Source organism: Colletes latitarsis, chromosome 6 (assembly GCF_051014445.1).
Source record: "Colletes latitarsis isolate SP2378_abdomen chromosome 6, iyColLati1, whole genome shotgun sequence".
Lineage (NCBI taxonomy): Eukaryota > Metazoa > Arthropoda > Insecta > Hymenoptera > Colletidae > Colletes > Colletes latitarsis.
In genome coordinates, this window is record NC_135139.1 from 13901778 (window position 1) to 13919426 (window position 17649).

At 37.7% G+C, this 17649-nt stretch overlaps 3 protein-coding genes across 4 annotated transcripts in view; 1 reads left to right on the top strand and 2 right to left on the bottom strand.

Moving 5' to 3' along the window:
* The window catches only part of LOC143343063 (cilia- and flagella-associated protein 298), a 132744-nt gene that overhangs the window by 40992 nt on the left and 74103 nt on the right, over positions 1–17649 (top strand). The window lies entirely within an intron of this gene.
* Teh2 (tipE homolog 2 phospholipid transfer protein) lies at positions 1775–12598 on the bottom strand. 2 transcript variants are annotated; one of them, XM_076766200.1, is made up of 4 exons: positions 11648–12598; positions 10294–10552; positions 9366–9533; positions 1775–8121 (listed from the first exon to the last, which is right to left on the bottom strand). In XM_076766200.1, exons 1-4 carry the CDS (start codon positions 11934–11936, stop codon positions 8076–8078), a joined length of 762 nt encoding a protein of 253 aa, XP_076622315.1. In that variant the 5' UTR covers positions 11937–12598; the 3' UTR covers positions 1775–8075. The 2 variants fall into 2 exon arrangements, with proteins under 2 accessions (XP_076622315.1, XP_076622316.1); XM_076766201.1 differs by having other exon boundaries at positions 9355–9533.
* Teh3 (tipE homolog 3 phospholipid transfer protein) lies at positions 12736–15349 on the bottom strand. Its single transcript, XM_076766199.1, has 3 exons — positions 14918–15349; positions 13330–14843; positions 12736–12953 (listed from the first exon to the last, which is right to left on the bottom strand). The coding sequence occupies exon 2, from the start codon at positions 14672–14674 to the stop codon at positions 13340–13342; it is 1335 nt and encodes a 444-aa protein (XP_076622314.1). The 5' UTR covers positions 14675–14843; positions 14918–15349; the 3' UTR covers positions 12736–12953; positions 13330–13339.

A 17649-nucleotide genomic window follows, 5' to 3' on the forward strand; every position in this document is an offset into this window, starting at 1 on the left:
TTTGTAATTCGCAGGGTATCATATTTTAGGGGATAATAAAATAGCCTGGAAAATATGGAGACTAGGTTTCGTCTAAAACAAAGATATAAAGTGAAAAATATTCACCACCATTGTACTTTGTAGATAATAACAGCTACTGGATACAATTGCGTACATTTATTGGGGTACATACCGGGTGATTCTAGAAACTGGGGCAAGCTGTAACACATTTCCAAGCATAGATGCAAACAATCGATGCAGAGAATAGTTGAACTTCGGAATGGGGACTATCTTTTCACGATAGAATCTATTGTTTTAGTACAGCGGTACGAGTGCATATTGCGCTTGCACTTATCTTTTAAACGGAAACATGCATTTCTGTTGACATAAATCGATTCTTTTCATCACTCTGCATATAAAAATATTAAGGTGGAACCATTAAAAGAGGAAATTACTTTATTTCAGGTATTCTAGTGTTCCACTGATGTAGTCTAAATATCTTCTGACTCGTTTTCTTCTATTTTTCGTTACATTTTCGAGCTATGTAGCATTTACACTCGAACTTAAGATTTAATCTTGAAAAACCTACAAAATGCACTGTGATATGAAAAAGAAAAGAGCTGATAAAAGAAATGACTCTGAAACTTGATAACCAGATCTACATGTACTTAAAAACTGCCCTCCGTTTCTTCTGCTTCTCGTAAATTTTTCTCCGCTATATTTATTTCATTCTCCCTCCCTGTCAGTTTGTTTCTTCAGTTATTCTTCTTTTCTGCAAGTTATTTTTGTTAAAATAAACCAAATCATTTTTGCAAATTGTGGTACGAGTGGCATTTTCTCGCTACACGATGTGGCTTCAGAAAGTTTTCTTCAATCGAATGTTTTAAATTAGTTTCGTCTCCATTGCATACTAGCTTATTAGTATTCATTGAACTATCTAGTTTCAGTTTCAAGAGTTTCCGAATAGATTGCTTTCTAGCTCTTCTTTGGAAAGGGGAAACGTGAATTTTGAGTAACATATAATTACAGTAAATTGAGAACTGTAATCGTGAAATATTCTGTTCATTTATAACGATGTAGCCCTTCCCATAGCAAGGTTAACAGGGTACTTCCGTGTAAAATCTTGAGTGCATTTGTACATTGTATGCAACCATTATGGAATGCATACATCGTACACAGGAGTTCTGCAAGAGTCAGTAATAGTGTGTACAGCTTCAGTATAGTTTCGACCGTGACAATTCATCATTCTATGCATGCTGCTACGCTATAGTCTCCACTTACCACTTGTTTCCAGACCTTGACGCAATAATGACATTTTTTAAACTCGGAGAATTTAACCTTTAGTGCGTATTACAATTTTATTTAATATATCGAAGTCTTTTAAAAATACGTTTTTTATTACGATAAAAGCTTCTGTAAAATGAAATAATGTCTATAGATTTTGTTTCAATGAAACATTCGATACATCCTCGAAATTGTTCAAATTCTGTTTAAAGCAACGTTGTTGCAACAAAGGATGTTTTTGTTTATTTTAAATTGCATTGTCGTGGCGCAGTGTGTTCTAAAAGTTGTTAAAGGTCGATTGTTGTGCACCTGCGGGGCTTGAAAGCTTTTTCGGTGATTGCTATCACGTTACATTGATCGATTTTATAAAATGGACATACGAGATACCAGTGTACTACGCGTTTCGTCTACAAAACTGTGAATTAAAATAAAGTAGGGTTCGATTTTAATATAAAAAAAAAAGAAATGGAGGATAAAGTTCGAGAAGGAAGATTGGAAATAATCGAACACGTTTAACAGAAAACGTGTTTCTATATATTTCAAACGAAACCGTATAATCTTTTATTTACAATTGTCCGTTAGTATCGCAGAACGAGTACGTTAATATATAATATAATATTATGTACAGTATTCAAGACTTAATGGTACGCCCGAAGCGATGGACAAACGTTTCCGTTGGTGAAGTTTAAAATTCGAAGATAAAGAATTGGGAAGCTTTTCTCGTAGAGTGTCCTTTCACTTTTGGAGTATTTATATGAGAGAGAATGAGAAGGCGTTATATAGAAGTAGGAGCAACTACGGGTTAAGTTGCTGAGAAACGGGGCGAAATAGAAAAAGACGAAACGGAAATAGAAAGGGAACTGGTATAGCAGAGCTTAACTATAGTAGGTGCAGGTACCGTTAGAATAATCAAGTAACATGCGATAGAGCGTTATTATACATACGTATCGATAGAAATAGACTTTACGTTCATCGTCGCTTTCTAATCTGTGACCGTACGCGATTTTCTTTCTACTTTTCATCGTTCATCTATCGAACGGTTTCATCGCGTTTTGGCGCGTAGTGAAACGACTCGTTCGATCGTCGCGTTTATCAATATATTTCATTTCCCTAGAATTTCGTATCGTCTATCTAATTGCATCGACGTCATCTCCCGCGACCGACGATCCTAAATACGTTTAACACCACGATCACTGGCGAGGCTCTAATCGACTAACGAATTGGCACTAAACCGATCTGATATGAGAGATATGGAAGTGCTTGCATGCAGACGAGCTCCCATGGATTACCGAGATTGTCAATGACGCTCTCACGATCTTACGAACGATTCTCGATGCTCGCGGGTACATTGACCAAGCACAACGACAGTGTCTAAATACAATTTACGTCGAAGTGTTCCGCGACCTAGAGACGACCATTTCGATCGAAGACGACGATTTCGTTACTTCTATCCATTCCCTTTTCGATCTGACAGTGACAGCGAATCGTTCCACGGACTGACGCCCCAATTTTTAACAATCGAACGTTGACAGAACTTCGGCTTAAATTACGCTAACGGCTACAACGGACCGTGCATGTTACGATTTTTCATCGTGCCTCATACAAGAAATCGTACGTTAAGACGCGCAGTCTGCTATCCTAAGCCAAAATGATGTATCCCTCTTTATGTTTTCATAACAAAATACAGTAATAATTTTTAAAATAAACGTTGCTCCGGAATTGGCGTGTTCATCTTTCGAAATTCGACTCCAGCAGAGTTTTAAAAGTCGTTGTTCGCGTTTCACTGGCTCCAAGAGAGGGGATAGAAATGTTCAATTTACGAATCATCACTGTAAACGCATTTTGATCGCGAAGGATGTTAAAGTGCTAATAAAGTTAAACGTCCAGAACAAGTTAAAGGAGAACCTAGGTAATTTCGACGCAAAATCTAAAGAAACGAGCAACCGAGACACGCCTTTTTGGCTGAGGATGGCAACACGAATCGTTTAAATAGTGTTTCGAATTCGATAAACGTCTTTTTTTTTCTTTCTATTACGTTTCGCGTCGATTGTTCGATTATACCTCACCGTTCAACGAGCCGAGCGTCTTGAGCAAAAGTTTCACGTGACAAATGGTGCGATTGGTTCGCCCCCGTGTGTTTCGACTCCAATTCAAGGGCGTGGCCGATCGATCGATCGATCGCTAGCGCACGGTAACGGAAATCGATTAGCAAGCTTCGAGTGGGGAATGAGTGCCAGATAGCAGGCTCCATTGGCATTCGCTTCTCTCACGAAGGAAATTACGCCAATTTTCTGGACGCCTGCAGCAAGGCCGAGTAAGGATTCACAACCATTCTAGATGTACAGGGTCGCGACGTAGTTTCCGTACGCTTCGAAACAACTGCGCGAATCTCGTTAATCTAATCATAAGACTTCACAATTTATTAACGCGCGATAATATCGCTTTTTGGTACAACTAGCGACGTAATTTTATAAAATTAACCTTTACAGGCGAAGCATTTTAACCCTTAACTACAGTAGTCAAACAAGTTTTGAATTGAAAATTTTTGAATTTTCAATTTTTTTGAAATCGAAAAAATAATAGGTGGCTTTTAGTTTACTGTAACAATTAAATATTCACAGATGTTTGTATATTGTAGAATATTGTACACGATATCGAATCATTTGTACCCAATAGACGTACCTAAGGGTTAAAATTTACATTTTTAAAGAATAATATCGCCTCTTAGAATCGATAGTGACATAATTCAACAATGTGAATTTTATCCGATGAATATTTTTAAAGTTGCATATTTAAAGAACGATATAGTTATCGCGAAATTTAGTTGTACTGATTTTTGAAAGTAATAGATGTAAAAATATGCTATTTTAAATAATAAAGAAAGCTGTATTCGCAAAGTTTATTTGTACAATGAAAGTAAAATTGATATTTTGTTATTTTTGCCACTATTAACTCTATTGATATTCTTTTATTTGTGTCACTATAGCTTTCTGATAATAAACATTCTATTTATTATTTGTTGGTAGTTAATTGGATGACACTAAATTTTTATATGGTACTCAGAATGTGTGAAAGGCAGTTTCCTTGATACATAGAGTCTTTTATACAATGTGGGCTTAATTTCAGTCGCAATTCAAACACACAAAAATAATGGGAATAATGTTTGTTGTTATATTCATATAGTAATACTGGTTTAAAATTATGTTAGTGCAACTGATTTTACTCGGTTATATGTTAGTAATCGCATCTTGTGTATAGCTTTTTAAATTGTTTTGAAACACTCTCATATAACAATCGTAATATTTTTATAATTTGCATTCGAGGTCAATGTGGTCATTTAAAAACAGATGTAATTCAAAACCAAAAAATATTTGTATTGACGATATTAATTTAGATTGAGTATTTGAGATTTAAAAATTTTAAAAATTACTTTTGTGTGCTGAATTCACTTCTGACCCGATATTTTACTTAATGCATCGACCAAGTACGAGAAACAAACTTGACGATGCAAGATACATATCTATTGCTAATTAATTCGCTGAATGTTCCAGCTAGGTCGCGTTGTTTCGCAGCTTATGGAATGCAGATCGCTCGTCCCTTCGAAAAACCGAACTGAAAGACTGATATCTAGAGCTGTAAATACTACTACGCACGACGCGTGTATCTGTGCACCTGCGATTTACGCAAATATATCTAACTAGAACCACGACGCGACTGGCGCCCGCGTAAAAAATTTGTAATAATCTTTATATCGATCCCGGTCAAATCGATTGATCGATTAATATTCACAGACTTAACTTACGCGCTAAACTTAACCTACGAGTTTTCACTTTTTGGTGCGAAGACAGATCCTGGAAGCGTTCGCGTTACCTCGATCGTCGTTTCTCGCGTTTCGTTCGCGTCGATTCGAAATTGCTATGCTTCACGCCTCCCCGTCGTTCTAAAAATCGTTGCAAAAATAGGTTTTAGGTCTACGCGTTTTTGATCTATTTTTGCAATCGCATCAAAGGTCCTAGGATTTTCGTTGGTAAGTTCGGTACGCTTCTTCCGTTTCATTTATTTCATTTTCCTCTCGACTTAGACTGCCGCGAAAGAAATCGAAACGCGAGAACGAACGAATCGACGCGAGTCTTCGCAGGAATTTGATTATTTGTTTGTTACTTTTGGAATGCGCGACGAATCGACTGTCGTCCCTCCGCGAAGTACACAAGTTCGCCCTGCTCCCATCGACTCGTCGAAGATTTATCGAATAATAAATTCTTCCGAAAGAATTCGTTTCATTCGGTGTTCGTGAAACGTTGTTCGATTAAACGACGATGCAATTTGCACGCGATCGAAATGCTTCTTTTCTCAAATTGCTTCTTATTTATCATCTGAAGTGTCGTTTTACCCGTGTTTTGAGTAAACACGATTTACAAACACGTAACACGAGCACATCACTTATCTTATTACAAACGAGTATCGCGATAAAACGTGCCACTTGACGAATAAATTGTTCCTTACGCTTATATTTATCACGTTTTAGGAAGGCGCACCTTGTTATCGTACTCCCGAACCACGTTTCGGAATACTGGTAGATGATCGAGACTGAGCTCTCCGCTCAAACGCCGGCCTACTTTACCTTATAAATTCGCGATCATTTAACGTTTATTGTGTCCGTATAAAAATCCCTTCGAGTGGGCGTGCTCGATATTTTAAAAACATTCGTCGCTCGTTTGCACGGCTTCGAAATCGTTGGATTATCTGGCTTTTTGGTTCCACGGTATGCGGTGTAAAAATATCGTATCTAGTTAATTTGTACGGACAAATACTTTGGAAAATACGATTGAATTTTTCGATGTACGACACCATGATCTGCAAACTGGTCAGAGCGCTTTCAACAGATCTTGATCGCGATTTGTATTATAATTAATGAATAATTTTCTGGAAAGCCTTTGATTTATTGCAATTTTAAATGTAAATATTAGGTAAAAATTAAGTAGAAATTCGTAGTAGATTACAAGTGATTGTTTAAAGAGCATCGTGTTGTTACCAATTTCTATTAGTGAAAGCGATTGATTAACACTAAACCTACCGCGACCGGTCTAATGACCGTTTTTAAATTTCGTTTGGAATCTCTAACACACAATATTATTTTAGCACCATTTAACTTCACGACTTTTCTTATTGTAAACGTACAATGAATTTTACAATATTCACTTCTATTCTTATTTTTTGTTTTCTGAGAAAAATACGTAGTCTGTCTTGCCTACCACGACCTGTCATCTGACCGATTGAATAATTTATATTTTTTTGTAAAAAGCTGGACAAAATTCGGTACCAAATTCTAGTTAGCTTCCGATGTAAATAGGAAATATATGTATAGCAAAGACGAAAGGAGAGAATCTTCAGTTTCCACTGTCTTAAAACAGTCTAACAATGCGTATTAAAAATAGTTAAACTTTAGACGCGTGCAGTTCCGAAACTATTAACGTTTTATTAATTAATGAGGCATTGTTAGTAGCGGCAAGGCCTCCCCTTTAAAATGGCTTTTGGTTTTTGTCGATCCGACTTTTCGTTTTCGAGATATCGTAGTTTATGTAAAAGGTAATTTTTTTTAATTCGACTGTCTCGCTGCCCGGCTCGCGTATAATAGCCTATTCACGCGCATTAAAAATAGTAAAAGTTTAGACGCGTGCAGATCCGATACTATTAGTGTTTTACTAATAATTGAGCCACTGTTGGCAGCGGCAAAGCTTCCTCTTTAAAATGGTTTTTGGTTTTTGTCGATCCGACTTTCCGTTTTCGAGATATCGTAAGTTATGTAAAACGTAATTTTTTTCATTGGACTATCTCTGTCTCCGTCTGACGCATCGCGTTGGGCCTCTCGCTCGCGCGTGCATCGTGCTGACCTACCCCACGAACGTGACTACCGTGACCTAGTTCGGGCGTAGTATTTCCAAGAATTTACTACGCACTGTTTACTATTGACGCGCGCGCACAGTCATTGATCTCGCGCTTCCGTAACTGGCCACGCGGTCGACTTGAAACAAAACTCGCTATATCTCCGGAACTAATTGAGCTATCGGCTCGCACAAACGCTCATTTTAAAGGGCATTTCATCTCCTATCCGATGACTATACCAACTACTGTAATTTATGCCGTCTTCTATGTTTATTTTACAATTTACTTTGACGCTACATACTCAAACAAGTTTCAGCTATTCCTATTGATTATATACGACTGGTGTGCGATAAAACTGGATTATTTATGAAACAAAATTCGTTCTCAAGGGCGTTTTATCCCATATCCGATGAAAATTACTAATTTACTAATACTAATAAAGTATCAATGCACGTTTAGAGTAAAAGTATTGAATATTTTTGTACAGGTTCTTAGAATTCAATGCTTTAAGAAACAATATGAGACATAAAAGAGAAGAATGTCTTACGAATAAATTTCAAAACACAACTTTCTATACATATAATGGAAAAATTAGAAGTACGTTGCCTCGTAAAAGAGAAAAAGAAAGACTGGTCATTTGACCGGTCATGGTAGGAATGGGTATACATGAAGTGCCGGTAGGTTTAGCGTTAAGCTCGTGGTAAGTTTCATCGACGCGATATTATCGATAGAAGTAGCGTGATTTGAAATAAATCAGTCGCGTTGAAGTTACGAACGAATTGCATCTTTCATTTTCTGTTGCTGAAATTTCCCTAGCGCTGCTATTGCTTCTGAACGATCGCTTAAATTTAGAACGTAAAGTACGCTGGAGACTTTCAATAGTTTCTTCGGCGTCACTCCCGCGCTGGGGGGTGAGCCCTTGGTAGCAGTCAGTATTCTTCCTCGTCCTCCTCAAACTCGTCCTCTTCCAGGATGCTGTAGGAATGCAATAGAAAACTTGTGATAGAAAATACAGAAAGGTTTCTGCATTGAACTACATTGAGAAGCATTACTTCGAGGAATTATTTTAGTAATTAATCCAAATTAAAGAGTTTAACATACAATATTGACATCGATCGATCAAATCTTTAAAAAGCCAAGTTAGACTACGTTTACAGCTAACTTTTTGTTGCTCTTTTCAATATAAATACTAAATTAATGAAATACATTATCCGTCCACTGTTAGCGTTTCTAAGTAAGACAATAATACCTTATAATTGAGTAAATAACTTTGATATTATATTATAAATTAGATTTTTTAAATTTCTAATAATAATTCTATGAAAGTAAAATGATTAATTACTACATTAAGCACGTCACTTTTGATTTTTCACATATCTTATTGATGAAGTATGATGTATAATCTTCAGGAACAGTTCCATTATTTGTCGAGTTTCTTTTTTAACATTTAGTTAGTGCAAAGAAAATATTAAATTTAGGAATATACAGCAAACAAAAATATTTGCTATAATAAATTTATATACTGCATGAAAGTCTTATACTTATTCAGCATAAAGAAATAGCCAAAAGCTGTTTGTAACATATAAGAACGTAAATTTACAAAACATGAACATATAAATGTGTACTGTATATTAATATTTGGTTAACGATATTAATATGGATTATTTACAGCATAAAATGTGCTAAAGGAAATAATGTTGAATACGCCATGTACAGAAGTTGCCTTTTATTTTTCTATAACTCCTCTTACTTATAAAATTATCTATAAAATAATTTAGTGATTAAAATAATACGGAAAGAAGGAATATAGAATTTATAGCAGAAATTTTAGGTTATAAGAGACTGTCAGAATTGTGTTTTATTTATCTTGATTATTATCGATATTATTTAAAATTTGTGTATAATAGAGAAACTTTCAAATTTAATTTTCAGTAACTTTTATTATGTGTCTTCTTATTGTAAAAATCATAAAAAACCAAATATCTAATATTCTGTTGTTAGCGATAATGGGATTCTTTTACATTAAGATATATTTCAACTAACTTTAAAACTAATTTATTCTAGAAATGATAATACTGGAAATGATATTCCCCATGCTTGCAATGTAATTATAAATTGTGGAAGAAATATTTTAATTCCTCGAAGCAATTCGTTAGAGCCGTAAGGAGTTACAGGTTCTTCTAGCCTCACTGGGCACTGCATACATACACGTTACTTACTCTTCCTTTCTGGCGTACTTGTCAATAAGGTTACGGCCTGGTCCTCCGCAAGACTTGCCCATCGGTGGGCAGTACCAATAGCACAGTACACAGAGAGATACTGCGAAAAGAACTATGGGCACCACCAAGGCCAGCACTAAATGCCTCAAATTCTCATCCCAGGAATATCTGAAAATATACGAAACCACGGTTAGAAAATTATTTCGACGTATTCCAAAATATTTTATAGGTTCACTATTAACAATTTAGGAGAATAAATCACATTAATATCAAGCATACATATACGTGTACATTTGTCTTTCAAACAATGTTGAATATTGTAATTAAATTAAATTTTCGTAATTAAACTTCCCAAAAAACTAACGCGTTCATTATAGAGTCAATAAATATTTTGTATACACATAGAAACGTCTACTAGATACACTGATATATTTTTCGTATTTAACGATATAATATCCGTTTCACAAATATAGTAGTACAATACGTAGTTCTATTTTTTGCACTTACAAACGATAACTGTTTCATAGATCTGTCGCGAATAATTATTTCAAAGTTCTACATTAAACGACAATGACCCACATAACGATGGTTACAGATTAAATATAGATGTTTCTAAATAATAAATGGTAGATAGGCGGTGTCGACAATTGCGTGCGAAACTTTTATCCGCAGTATCTGCAGATCGATATACGAAATAGTAATTATGTCATCTAGCAAGCAAAATGTGTCACGGTGACTCCGTAGAAAAAAATCATACAAACGTAGTCTCCAATACAGTTGACAAATAAATGGAAGCATAGAAAGATCCGAATCTTCATTTTTGTCACGACATGGTCGTCATTATTCACAATGTGCATCGGATATGACACGTTTCGTGCTTCCGTTCGTGTCACTTTCCAAGAATACCGAGGGAAATGTATAATTATACCTCGCAACGACAGTCTCTGGGTGTGTCCTGCTGTAATAACAGGGGAATATTTTCCCCATGTTCGCGTTTCCGTACTTCTTCGCGAAGATGGAACAGTTCACTCGGGGCGGGTAACCGCAGCCTTCCGTGTTCACGAAGAATTTCGTGTCCGAGACGTCCCAGGGAATAGAACCGAGTGGTTTTGCCATAAATTCCTCGAACGTCAGCCTCGTGTAGTTGACTCTGATCTGGTGGCAACGGAGCGCGGCACTGGTGCAACCTGCAATCGCAAAGTATCTTTGAACACTTGTTAAGTTCATTATATGTCGACTTGTTGGCCTAGTTTGATTACAATCGATGCGCACTGCCACTTAAAAGTCTTAGAATGTACCTGCTGTATTTGACAATATTTTGATATTTAATGAAGGTCTAGAATTCTGACTTACTTTTAGTATTTATAGTAAAATTTAACTTATAGGGACACATTTAATATCTATTGTTTAGCAAATAAATAACTAGTTCAGATAAATATCCTGAAAATCTAGTCAATTGTATTCCGACTAGAATGGTATAATGTTACAACAGAAACTATAAGAAAATTAGTGTCAAGGATACTATAGTTACTACAACGAAAGATGTAAATATTGTTTTGTTTGTTGATAAGATTTCTAAAATATTAAAATATATAATAAGTCATTTTATTTAGTCGTTCAAGAAAATTCATTTTATTTTTTTAAATTTTTGTGATGTTTTAGGATTTATAAATAATTTGTGTTTCTAAATTGTTAGATTGAAATTCTAAAAATTGGCAAAACTCAGGAATTACTAGGTATTTAGTACTTAATTATAATTTTATTAAATAAATTACGGTAATGTATTTTGATAAAGTATTTTATAAATAAGTATAGAAAGTTTTAAAGAGCTACGATTAACAGTTTTTGAGTAAAAACTTTAGAACGAAACACCTTTTTTTAACATTTTAACGTAGATGACTCCTTTACACGAGATAATGTTTCTCTAAATTTTTCTTCGATTTACCTGATACGTAATGACTTTTTTAAGACTTTTTGGTGTTAGCATAATTTTCAATTTAACAACTGAAACTTAATTAAAGATGACAAGTTGCATTTGTGCCCTCAAAAGTTGTAAATGTTTTTCATAACATTACAAGCATGTTTTGCACTCTGTATACATAACATACCAATTTTGTTCAAAATGGTTGAGCATAATCTATCATATATCTGGTATAGCTGATTCCTTGAATAAATTTTTTAGATCCCAAGTAGCGAAAAATTAAAACGTCGATCGTTTAAACAAAACTACTTGAAAAGAGCACATGAGTAATCTTAATGAGTAATTATTCGACACGAATTACCTTCTCTACAGCTTGCCCAAGAACAGTTTTTCAGTCCCTCGGCGTAAACGTGATCGGTGACAACGCAGGCCACAGCATGAGGAGAGAAATCTGACAAAATGGTAGAAATCGCCGGCTCGACGACGAAAGGGATTAGAAAGAGAAAAGCGAAAACGGCAAGGATAGCTGTGGTGCCCAGGCAGAGAGACGTGTAGAATTTGGCCTTCTCTACCAGAGATTGGACTTCTACCACTGGTAGAACCCCTCCGCCCATGGTGCTGGACTTGGAGTCCTCTTCCTGGGCACCCATGATCACCGTTGACTCGTCGGACTCAATGGTTGCTGCTTTTGTGGGTCGCTTGGACCCTACTTTCAACGAGTAAAACTTTCCTCTACTTTCAAAGCGCAGAGACCAATCGTCTACCTCTTTTCGTCTTCGATACTGATGAAATTACTTTTCTGTTTTCCCAATCGTTCAATGCAGTTTCTCGAATGTAATTTAAAGGAATCTTTTAACGAATTATTCCTCGGTACCGTAGGCCGACGTCGAGCTCCGATATTCCGAACGTCTTCTTCAAATTAATCGTAGAGTAAGCTTAAAGTTGAAATACTTTCAGAAGAGTTACGAAGCAAAGCGAGAAATCGTGAGAGGCCTCGATAGGCCTGTTGGTGCAGAGATCGGTCCCGATCGATCATATACCCAGCAAGGCACGTCCTTCGAATCCCAAAGTGTATCTTGTGTACATGTAGTTATAATATTTGCATAGTCTCGATACGTAGAGCTATCGTGTAGTAACGTTCCTTATCTACGGTCACGGCGAATCAATCAGAAGGGGGACACTTAAAAGCTACCGACGAATGTCACGTGTAAAAGACGCCGAATTGTCTTGTTCCTGTTTTTGTTTCTCGTTACTGTCCGTATCCGAAAGAATCTTTGAGCCCAAATTCAGGATCTCCCTGTCAGCAGGAGACAAATAGCCGAGAGCTGCGTCGCGCATCCGTTTGTACAAACTCTTCGAAGCGATCTGTCCGCGTGCGCGGCACGGGCAAAAAAAGCACGTGCGCCCTCGAAAGTATTTGTGCAGGCAGTGCAAGTAGGAAAAAATCGGTACTTTTTTTTTGTTGTTCTCGATCGCTCGCTCTCTTTTTTGGTTTGTTTTCTTGATGGCTTTGCAGAAATGTTTGCGTTTGTTTCTTTTCTTTTGTTTTACTTTTTTTGCAACATGAGAATTTTAACCACGCGTTCCCCCCCTCCCCACACCTTAATAATGCCCGCGCAGGGAGAATATCGACTGACGAGCCGGACTCTCCTCCAGGAGGGGAATGCCTGTCAACAGAAAGAAAACGTTATGTTAGACGTGTATAGCCACTCTACACCTTTATCAAGTTTATCTATATAGAGTACTGTCTAGAGGCCCCCCCTCGTTAAAAATTAAATATTAGGTCACCTTTCGTTGTTCTAGATTTTAGTCTAATAATACGTGAAAATAGGTAGCACAGAATAGAATAGCGTGATGTTGAATATTGCAGAACGTTTGGCGGAAAGAATAAAATCGGTTGCGAGTAAAGAGTATTTCAAATTTGATTATACATATTCTTCACAGGAGATGTCTAAATACGTCGGTAGATTCACTCGTAATTCGTCTAAAAATATATCCACAATCGCTGTGATTGGCATCCCGATGCTGCCGAACGATTCTTACGTGACGGATCTCAGAGCGCCATAGCAGAGTTTCCTCCGCCAGCATCCCCTAGGTTACCCAGAGTGCTCTTCTCTATCTGCGAACCGACCGTGCCCTTGAATCTCATCTTCGCGTCGTCCCCGACCACCACGGTCCTTTGACAAAAGATCAACGTCAGACAACTGACAACGAAGAGAATGCTCGGCAACAGCAACGCGACCAGAAACTCCTTGTACGTGTTCTCCAAATTGAAACGGGACACGACCACGCCGGTGTTGCCCTTGGCATAGTAACAGGGGAACCTGGCGCGCGCGTTATGATCGGAGCCGTCTTTCCCATACTCGTGGAGAAAGTCCTTGCACTCCTCGCGAAGCGTGTTCACGCAACCCTCGAGATTGATCAGCAGACGGCTCTCGTTGGCAATGATCAGGTCTTGTTCCGGTGGCGCGACCTTTCTGGTCTCGTCCAGCGGTTTGGTCGCGAATATGTTGAGGTAGGATAGATAGGTGAAATTGGTCAGATCGGTGAGAAGATCCTTCTCGAGAACGGAACCGTTTATGCAGTCCACAGCCTCGACGCCGAGGGTGGAATTGAACATTCCGTAGCACGACGCCATCATGACGTCCCCGCGATTCTCGTTCCAAATCTCTTCGTTCGAGAGAACGTCTATCGCTCTCTCGCATTGACTAAGATAAACCTTGTCGCCGCTTAGCAATATCATATTCTTGTTTCTAGTCGGGATATCGACGCACCTGCGATCGCAGTTGTAAGGGGTTCTAATGCGCTCGCAAGTCCCGCGATTACAATTGAACAAACCGTCTATGTCTATGCAAGTTATTTTCCCGCGTCTACCGGAACACTTCATCGGTGGATCGGTGTCGTGAAATATACACTCGAACGCGTCCGTAATATTGATGCACACCCCGGACGTACAATTGAACGTGCCCGTCAGGTTACGACACTCGTCGGCGATGCATTTCGATTTCTTCGCGTTCTCCTGATCGATACCGTAACAAGTCTTATTCGTGGTGTTCGTACAGTTCGCCAGGAGTATCGTAGACCCGTTTCTGCGTAGATTCACGTGAATCTGTACGCAGGGACCGGAGGTTTTCGACAAACACCACTCCCCGCAGCTACCCCAGTCGCAGTTGTCCGCGTTCACCGCGCGTATTGTCGTACACATCACTGGCACCTCGCTGATGCCGGACTTGAACGCCCTGGTGCTGGGCATGTAGATCGCGACGGTCAGGTAGACCAACGCGACGGAGGACAAGACGGCCGTCATCTGACAGATGCAAATCGTCCCGCAAATCCGGCCATCCTGCGGCGGGATCACCAGGTTCTCCACTGGTACTTCCTTCGGCATCGTGCCGGACTCTTCGATCACCAAGAAGATCCTGATGTCGATCACCGGGTGTCTGTTACATCCTACGTAGCGACTGAACACTATATGGGTGGTCTACATCATCGTAGTAGCGTTCGACGCGCACTGCTCCTTCCTCCGACAGTCTCTCCGATGTATAGTCAAACTGTAACTACGGAACTTGCGGTTGAGGGCATCGGCGCTTTATCAATACTCGGAGTTACAGATTTCGTAGACTGTACGTACCACCAGCGACATGTTCCATGGAATCGGGCGTCCCCGACGTTCAACGATTCACCTCCATCGCCATTTATTCTGTTCCAGCTGTCGACGGGCTAACCCCTGTCGATCGAATTTCGGTTTCTCTTACTTTGTTTCACTGGGAACAGTCAGTTGACGGGTGTTCGTCGATGAGATTTTGACGATTCCAATGTCGTTCAAGGCCAACCAAGGATTCGCATTGCGAAATCGGATTCCTTGGTCGGAGTTTCTCGCGAGTCCGAGTCACGATGTTCTTTTTACCGCAGGACGAGGCTGGTCGCGCGCGTGTTCTGCTTTCGGTTGCTTTGCGCCTCGTGTGAGGTGCGCGGGTGGAAAGCTCCGAAAGACGACGCGCATCGATCGATGGCTCGCGCAAGCGTACCAACGAACTGCAACGACGCCGTGCACTGCAGCATTTGACGTCATCGATATACCACCGTGTGTCATCGGGAGAGAATCTCTGTTGCGGGATGATCGTACAGAAATGGCGGGATCCAAAGGATCCAGCGAATGAAAATTGTATCTTTTGAGATTACGGAACCGCATACCGAAGTACTCTTGCAAACGTTCATCTGTTCGATACTGAAATCAAATCGACAGGTCTTAGTACGGATTTTGAATTTCGTAGGTCACCTTTGTTCTTTGACAGTGCTTCTTTCATAAATTGTATCGTGGTGCACGCGTATTTAGAGTCAGTTTAATACATACGATATCGATTGCGGCTGGGGTTCGCTTTTATTCTCGTCGTAGACGCGAATTTGGTAGTTAAAACAGTTCAATTTTGGAACAGATGTTCCATGTATACTTCTCGAATATCGGTTTCGTAACGCTGCATGTAAATGCAACGCGTCTCGGAATAAACATTACTCGAATGCATATTGGGCGTAACTAGGTCGAAGATCAGCAGCGCCGAAGGTCCTTTAATCGTTCCGACCGAAGCTTGCTGTTTTAATAAAAGTAGATCGGATTTAGCTCGCGTGTCGTTGCTACGATTGCAAGAATTCGATATATAGTTCGCGACGATATTACAAATTGCAGTCGGAAAATATGGATTCTTAAGGAGATAGTTTAGTTTCGGAATTTTAAATAATAAACTTCTTCAAACTTACGTATATTTCTAGAGAATAAAAAACTGTGATAATTTGAAATTTATGTACTCTATTGTTCATTGGACGGTAGATGTTTCACCAAAATTATATTCAATTAACGTAAATGTAAAGTTTTTAGACAATGAGCATGATTATAAATTCATAGGGAATCTGAAAAAAATTGTATAATTCAGAAAGATTTTCCATATGCTGGAAGTAAAATGGGGTAAAAAAGTAGATCGTATTTTTAAATATACACGAATTTTTAAAGAAATCATTGCAGTCATGCAATGTAAGTTATTATTTTATTTAAAAAATAAGCAAAATCTAACATGACGAATCGAATAGTATAAGACGTTAATTTTTTTTACGAGACCGTCATTGCCCGACACGAGACACCGCACTGGTAGAATTGTGACACAGTTTCCTTCGCCATAGGGCTTTCAGAACGTGTGACACAGTTTGAAGAGCAAGCAACGAAAGTACAGAACACAAAAAGTGTAAAGCTTAAAGCACTAATGCTTAATTAATTGCGTCGGTATAGAAACATTTTCTTTTTCAATTCTCATCATCTGACATTCTTTTTCGAATTTTTCGTAAGAAATTTCATAGGACTACTAATGTATACTTGAGCCACAACTTGTATAAAAGATGATCTATCTGATTTTAAAACGTAAATGTCCAAAATAATTACTTGTTTTTTAAATTAAATTAAATTTTTCGTTACGTTGAGTAAACGTGTTTTTATTTTCAAAGCTTTCGAGCACAGTCTTTTGATTCCTTGATAATTAAAAATATGACATAAGATTGAAGAAATACATTTCATTTATACCTATGTAAAAGAAGGTATTATACAGTTTGTGTCTTATTCATGAAAATATGCTAGGTACACAGAATGTCTCTTGACACATTTAGAGAGACACTCTTAAAAATATAACAAGACACAAAACCAAAGTTTTCTACTACTATTTTAATTAATATCTAAAAAATAAAACACATACTTCTAACTTTATTAAAGTAGATTCTCAGGATCGACGGAAAAAATTGTTATAAATGTTTAGTGTCAGGAATTTTGTCATATTACGTTTTCAATGTCTATCATTAATTGCCAAAGAAAACTATAATCTCATTCGTGATTGTAGTTGTATAAAAAAAAAGAATTGCAAAAAAATGTATATCTTTATTATTTGTTTACATAATACTACGTGGAGACATATTTTCTTACTATTTTATTTTATCTCATGATAAAGTCACGTAGTATATGTAAATGTAAATGTATTTTTCGGCTCTCCAATGGAAAAGAGAATTATGCTTGCTGTATGTACGAAGTCATGCTTCCGTTGCTGTAGCGAATATGAAACTCGGAATAAAAATGTTAAGTCACTGAAATCTTATTATATTTTGCTTTTTGAAATATTAAATTTACAAAATGTGGACTCGACATAGTTTGCCTTTGAAGATTTACATTACATGTTTTTCTTGTTCCTTCGGTATTTCCATTTTATTTTCTTAAACTTTGATTTTATCGATGTCATCGAAACGCCAAATTTATAATCGCGTTCACGAATAAAAACAACAGGAACGCATACAAACTAAATGTCTCGAGTAATATTTTTTGCTTGACAAGAA

Coding starts and splice junctions, on each gene's coding strand:
- Teh2 (XM_076766200.1), bottom strand. CDS start 11,936: ATGGGTGCCCAGGAAGAGGACTCCAAGTCCAGCACCATGGGCGGAGGG. Junction 9,534..10,293: donor CCAGAGACTGTCGTTGCGAG/GTATAATTATAC, acceptor GTATATTTTCAG/ATATTCCTGGGATGAGAATT. Junction 8,122..9,365: donor AAGTACGCCAGAAAGGAAGA/GTAAGTAACGTG, acceptor GCATTCCTACAG/CATCCTGGAAGAGGACGAGT.
- Teh3 (XM_076766199.1), bottom strand. CDS start 14,674: ATGCCGAAGGAAGTACCAGTGGAGAACCTGGTGATCCCGCCGCAGGAT.